The sequence below is a fragment of the Dicentrarchus labrax genome, unplaced genomic scaffold, assembly GCF_905237075.1.
Source record: "Dicentrarchus labrax unplaced genomic scaffold, dlabrax2021, whole genome shotgun sequence".
Taxonomy (NCBI): domain Eukaryota; kingdom Metazoa; phylum Chordata; class Actinopteri; family Moronidae; genus Dicentrarchus; species Dicentrarchus labrax.
In genome coordinates, this window is record NW_026136703.1 from 23,490,169 (window position 1) to 23,497,312 (window position 7,144).

Here is a 7,144-nt window from a genome sequence, read left to right on the forward strand (position 1 = left end):
CTATTGGTGTGAACTAAATCATCTATCAATCCTGTAGAATCATTCCTCTATATCTATCTATGATATAATGGTTTCAACTCGGTTACCAAGAAAGAAAAATCTGATGTGTAATTAAAAACAAAAAATAATGCAGTAAAAAATGTGACTTTAATTACATTTTTGCCTGTTCTGTTGTTACATCCTTCGTCAGGCCTCTTAAATTCCTTCAAACAATCAGAGTAAAAATGAATTAATTTAGGGTTTTTGGGAACCATTGATCTTTACTGTCAGTTTATCTTCTTGATCCTGCAACAAATTTTTGGTTTTCTAGCTCATTTTAAAGCAATAAGACACAAATACCACCTGATACAGTGGAAAACACCTCTTTGTTTTTGTCTTTTTAACATTTAATTGTTTTAGATAATATTCTTCCGGCACATCTATACAGAGCAAACAGTACAGGAGCATCTGAGGTTAAACCAATTAACGTTTTAAACAATTATACTTGAGTAAATACAAGCTTTTAACATTAACTTCCTCCCTTACTTTGCCTACGAGTACCTGAAGACGTTTTCACAAGTTCAGGAACATCTTAAAAGTTCCCTGGATTGACTACATGTGAAATTTATTGGGCACTCTTTCTTCTCTACTCTTCTTTTGTTTTATATATTGTCCCAAATCACTGTCGAGTTAAATCCTGAACTTTGTTTGATGTTTCTAGTGCTCCATCTAGTGAGCACAAACCAGAAAAACTCCTCTGTAATCCAACCAACCAGTCTGTTCAGTAAAAAGGAAGCAGAAAAGAAGTTGTTGCCTTTAATCTGCAGTGGTGGAATGTAACTAAGTGCATTTACTCAAGTACGGCACTTTAGTACGAAATTAAGAGGCTTCATGCTTTTCTACTCCATTACAATCCAGAGAGAAATATTGTACTTTTTTTTTTTTACTTCATTACATTATTTGACAGCTTTAGTTACTTTACTAAATTAAAGATTTTTTTGCATAAAAAACATATGAACTTTTATTTTGTTATAAATTAAATTACCCAACAGTTGATTAAGCAATTAATCAATCAATAAAACAAGCACTGTGAAGGCGTCACTTTGGGTAATTGTGACGGCATTTCTCAGTTTTCTGACTTTTTACAAATCAAATCTATAAATGAAGAGAATAATCATTAGTTGCAGTCCACATAATAATCTAATGATATCATATATAATAGTATTAACAGTCACAGTTTAATACTTTAAGTACATTTTACTGATGATACTTAGATACTTAATGGAGTGTATTTACGGTGTGGTGTTTGTACTTTTACTGAAAACTTCCTCCACCTCTGTTTGACTTAACGTCAAACAAACATCCAACCAGGCACACACTTGTCGTACCTCTTTGGCCAGTTCACCAGGTGTGGGCCAGTTTGTGATATCACTGAAGTCACCTGACTGTAAAATTGAGAAAGAAAACAACAAATCAACAACAACAAATCATCAATCCAACATGCACCAGTCGTCGATCTGTCACCTGGGCTCATTTTAATTATTCAAACATTGTGTGTCAGGTAGAGTCTGAGTGCCCTTCTGGTAGAAACCAGCTGGGGAGGAAAAAGGAGGTCAGTGCTCCGTCTGTGGGGAAACTGCAAACAACAACGATTACCACTGTGAATGTTGTAAATTTGGACAGCCTGATAGGAGATCAAGGTTAGACGGACGAGGATTACAGTCGCACTGCAGAGTAAGGTCAGCAGCAAAATAAAAACTGCTGACATTTTAAAATCACAATCGTTCTACGACAGGTGTGTTACACAAAAGGTCTCACTGTGGTTGTGGATGCAAGAGTGAGGGAACAAGACTGAATTCATTCTTTAGGGTATTCTGGCTTTTAAAACTCTGAATCCTACGTGTATGTTTTTGTCCCTCTGTAATAAATATGCTTAAAAAAAAAAAAAGTCAGTTCATCCAAATCCACCGCCTTCAGTGGAAGTTGGTACAAGGAAATGTTAAAGACGACCCCTGAACACTGAAATCTTTAATTTCTGACACATTTCATAAACATCCGAGCTATAACTGCAGAGCTGTTGAAGTTTAAAACTCATTTTTGTACCAACGGATGACAACTGAAACTATTCAGCTCCATTGCTGCAATTACAATAATTACTGGTGTATAAAACAGCATCAAAAAACATTAACGTCATAGATTTAGTTGTTATTTTGTGTCAATTCGGGAGTAAGAGCAGCCTTAAATTCTACGTTGTGAATTGGGGTGAGTTTGTTTACATTTCGTTGACAGTCAATTAAAAGTTGCCCTCTGGAGTTTTACTTGTAAACAAACAAGGCTTCTATTTACATTCAGTGTTACTCACAAAAACAACCTGTGTGGGTCGCTGAGCTCAAATAAATGTGTCCAATAAATGTTCACTCAACACTCACAGACCCGTTTTTAAGCATTTTGAATCCAGCATTGTTCACATCCACGTTTACTTGCCAGCACTCCTCTTCTTCACTGTCTTTGCTGGCAAGTTGCTGCGTATTTTGGCGCATTTCCACCACCTATTGTGAAATATAGAGTAATGTGAAATGTGTGGCCTTGTGCGTGCACCAGACTAACAAAAGGGGGACCCACTCATAATATAAAAACCAGCTCTGTGGCGCTACTGGCGGTGAAAACCTCCACTGGAGTACCGTTAACAACGTCATCTGGAAAATGAACTCCAGCTTGGACAAACATTGGAGTTAAAGTATGAATAAAGTTACATATAATAAATGAACAAAGTCAATGTTCTATACCAAAATTGGGAAAAACATACACAAAGATCCGAGTATGTAGGAGTGTGTGTTACCTAATATTATACATTATCAAATTTCAACTAAATGATATTCTTATGATATAAAAAGAATGAAACTTCCTACAAGTTTGTGTCATCCAAATTCCAATAAAACTAGTTATTAAAATTAAAAATGCTCTGAGATAACTTCTGTTAGGATTTGCCAATATATAAATACAAATGTTACACAGTTCATTTCCTTTAACGTATATTTAGTGGAGGATTTATTCAAACATTTGCCACAATATGATAGAAATCTATATAGAAAAATATCCTTGTGACAGTATTTATATTGTGGTGTGATATTAATATATCAGCCAGCACAACCAGTATGTGAGTACGGTGGCGCTTTAGAGTAACTGTCATCTCTGATATCTGACTTTGACCATGAAAACTGTCAACAGGTTGCATTCTGGGTCAGCGGGGTACAATTCAAGCAGAAACCCACCGTCTGTGTGTCCCGTTGAAGCTACAGCAACAAAGTGAAGCATAAAGTACACAACAACATACACCAGTACACATAAACATAAACCGTGGCATTAAAGATCTACATCCTCCATACACTGACTGGCATATTTGTTTCCTTTTCTCAGTTTGAAACGTCAACACTTCCTGTTTTATCCTCCTTGTTTGTCACATTTTTATTATTTGGTTTCCTTCCAACTATTAATCTTAAACAACTGCAGTGGAAAAACTTGCTGGAAAGGCAAACAACACAAGCAGGCAGCAGCTTGAACCAGCTAATGTTGGGCTTGTGGCAGATGTTAACTTCCCATCCTTCATGTCAGTACCTGGCAGAAGTCACAGTGATGAAATATGAACATGTGATCCTGAGAGGTGACTTTAACTTCACAAGACTCAAACATTTTATTTACAGGTGAGAAACGGGCAACTTACCGCGACTAATAGCTCAATAAAACATCCATTTACTCATCAGCTGGGACAATAAACAACAGAACATCGACAGTGTTTGTGACATGAGATAAAAAAACAACAAACATTATTCAAAAAAAACCAATAAAAACTTCAGAGCATTACCTTGCTGGATTTTCTCGTTCTGGGCTTGCTGGCACGGACGACTTTCAGAGCGTTTTGTTGATCTGCAGATACAGAATCAATAAGTGACATCATCATATCTGACCAGAAGTGCCTAAATCCAACCGATTTTTATCCTTTTTAAACAGCCGGGAAATTTAAAAAAAAGAACCAGCAGTGAGCAGGTTGTTAAGAAGTAAACTCATCTACTCCCCTGCTCTGCCTGTGTAATTGGGAATTTGAGTACAGAATGAATAAATATCCTTCCCACTCAACTAGTCGAGGGTGTTTTGTGTGCAACCAGCGGCAGTATGTTGCTCTGCAGGCAGCGGCGGGCTGGGAGTGGCCCGCTGCAGCCTGACAAGTCCCTATCGCTCGGGAGAGGATGGTCGGATTGATAAGAGGCGCGGGGGCCGAGGCTCCCACATGAATGGGTGTATGCCTGACTGAGCCTGCAGACGTCCACCCCACAGAGCTCGGTTGTACAGTAACAGTGTAAAATGATGCCTGTGCTCCTGCCAGAGTCAAACGCTTCAAATATAGCTCCCCCCCCCCCCTCCTCTCTCGTTGTCGTCGCTCTGTGCCCTGACACACATTCACAACTCTAAACTCAGCTCCCGGGCCGAGTTTGACACAAGCTGCTGTTTAATTTAACGCTATTACCGAATAAATGTGACTGCAACAGGGAATCGGGAGCCTCGTGGACGGTTTCTCACACACAAAGTGGGAATTCTTGCTCACTTAAACTGAAATGATCAGCTGATTAATCAGTGAGCTGATTAGCGAGACAGAAAGTTAATCAATCGTATTCTGATACTAGATAGTCAATAATTAATCAAACACTCCAATTTAGTATTAAACTTCGAGACGGTTTGTAAGAAAGAGATTTTTTTAAAAAGGAAATAGTTTCAACTGAGGCAGAAAAGACGCCGACGTATCGTCTGTAACAAACCAAACAAACTAGAGCCTACATTTCCCACAATGCAACAGTGTCTCCCAATAGACCCTCCCTCCTTGATAAACACATATTATTTCAAACTTTCCACTCTGACTTTATAAATCAGGTTTTTTATTACTTTAAAGCTTTAAATATACAGAAAGTGTTTTTGTTTTTTAGTGCTGAACTTATGAGAAACTGAACAGAGGATCAAAATAACTTTATTAACATTAATTAATTAACTTAAAGTCATTTATCTGCTGTATTTCTGTTTTAAGTCTTACAGGTTTTAGGAAATCTGTCACTATTTTATTATATTTAGATCTAAAAAATAATTAGATTATATGAATGTGCTATTAAAAATAGTTTTAGTTGCAGCTTTAAACAACAAATTTAATTAATCAATTAATTGTTGAAGTAATTTCTTAAGCAAAAGTGGACAAAATAAAAACACTGAAATAAGAACTTTCTGTCTTTTTACAAATTAAACAAACAATAAAAAAAAATAATTGACATATTATTAACTTTAATTAATTGAATTGTCATTTAAACTGTAAACTCTTACTTTGAGCTGCACTTAAAGTATAAAAAACAATTAAAACAACCTTAAAAACATGTTTATTATCATTAATTACTGATTTTAAAAACAATAACTGACTTGTTTTCTTCCTTAAACATAATCCTAACTTTAAAACTGTTGGTTTTTTTAACTATCTATGCTCTGAGCTTATTATTTTTTATTACCTTACACAAAAACAACAATCACAGTCACCCAGCCTCAAACACAATCCTCACTTTTTAACAACCCTAACCTACTTCTACACCTGTCCTGCCACCTTTTTCTCCCCCCCACACACACACACACACACACTTGAGCTTTCACTAGTGACAGTGGAGAGCAGACAGGCTGGTGGGAGGACCTGCAGGCAGACAGGCTGGTGGGAGGACCTGCAGGCAGACAGGCCATTGGACATGCAAAACGTGTCTCTTACAGCAGCAAGTTAGCCTGCATGTCTTAGCTGCTGCTGCTTCTTTACACCAACTTCAGGCTGGTTTTCTGAAGCTCAGATTGTTTGTTCCTCCACGTATTTAATAAACAGTGGCTGTGTGGCTTTATGGCACTGTATGGCAACAGATAGGGGGCAGATATAGAGAGGGAGAGGGGGGGGTAAAAGCTAGGTACAGGCAGAAAGCAGTAGCAGTTGTCAGCAATCAACACGTGGTGCTCCGGAGCAATCCGAGCACACAGGAGGGGGGATGGGGGGCAAAAAAAATATATATATGCCACCATCAACACCTCTCCACTGCTCTGACGTTCAAGTTTATGCACAACATTTAACTTTTATTTAAAAAAAAACAAGCCTAATTAAAAAGCTGACAGACAGCTGTCAATCAAACGTGCTTCAGTCGCTTTTTAAAATTAATTTAAATAAAATAAAAAAAACCCTCTAAACTCTCACCTTTCTCCTGGGAGCTGGAGTTGATGTTGTTGCTCGGCATCCTGCCTGTAGTCCTCTTAGTCCAGGGGTTTACTTTCGGCGGCGGAGCTTCAACAACTTTCCTCTTCACCGCCTCGCCAGCTGAGTCCGCGCCGCCGCCGCTGCTCTGCTCGTTTTCTTTATCGTTCTCTTTACACTTCTTGTTCAAGTCCGTCGGACTCTTCATCGCCTCGGAGCCGTGGCCGTCCACCAGCGGCTGCTTCTCCTCTTCCTCCGTCTTGTTTCGGCTGTCCTCCGCCGCTCCTCCGCCGGAGCTGGCCGCTGTCAGACCCGAGTCAACCCGACTGCTCTCGACCTCCGCGGACATCCTGCTAGTTCCCGGGTGTTAAATCCAGCGTGTGACTTTGGTCCTTTCGCTCTTTAACGGAGAAAAACTCGAGGGGAGACCACATCCACAGCTCGAGGTAAACAACTTTTTCTCTCTGTGTGTGTGTGTGTGTGTGTGTGTGTGTGTGTGTGTGTGTGTGTGTGGGGCTGGACCTCGCTTAGCCAGCTAGCCCGAAGTAGCTTCTTTCTAAAAAAAAGCTAACAGTTAGCTAGCTAGCAGACCATGCAAAAGAAGTCCGCGAGCCCGAGCTAAATGTGGTTGTTTCCCGCCTTTAACGACTGTTTCATACCGACGTTTTAGTTACCTCCGAGTCCGTGGTCGGTCACCATGTAAACGACACACGCTGGGTCGGTTCACCTGCGAGTTTGTGTAACTTTTAAAAGATCTAGCACAGCGACCTCCTCTCGGTCCGCCGCTGCTTCAACTCCACGCTACCAGCTAACTGCTCGTGCTGCCAGCTGCTCTCCGCCTGTAAACAGTGACTCTGCTGCCCCCTGCGGACACACGGCGGTACTGCAACACACCGTTTATAACGGAGGGCA

At 39.6% G+C, this 7,144-nt stretch overlaps 1 protein-coding gene across 10 annotated transcripts in view; it reads right to left on the reverse strand.

Annotated features, from left to right (window-relative positions):
* larp1b (La ribonucleoprotein 1B) overlaps positions 1–7,051 on the reverse strand; it is a 30,953-nt gene extending 23,902 nt beyond the window's left edge. For 6 of the 10 annotated variants that reach the window (XM_051385477.1, XM_051385531.1, XM_051385489.1 and 3 more), the window contains exons 1-4: positions 6,236–7,051; positions 3,842–3,903; positions 1,368–1,424; positions 156–203 (exon numbers count right to left, since the gene is read on the reverse strand). In XM_051385477.1, the coding sequence (XP_051241437.1) occupies positions 156–203; positions 1,368–1,424; positions 3,842–3,903; positions 6,236–6,581 (513 nt within the window). In that variant the 5' untranslated portion in view covers positions 6,582–7,051. The remainder of the gene's footprint in view (positions 1–155; positions 204–1,367; positions 1,425–3,841; positions 3,904–6,235) is intronic. The other 4 variants (XM_051385507.1, XM_051385539.1, XM_051385517.1 and 1 more) reach the window with 3 other exon arrangements.
* Positions 7,052–7,144: the final 93 nt, after the last annotated feature.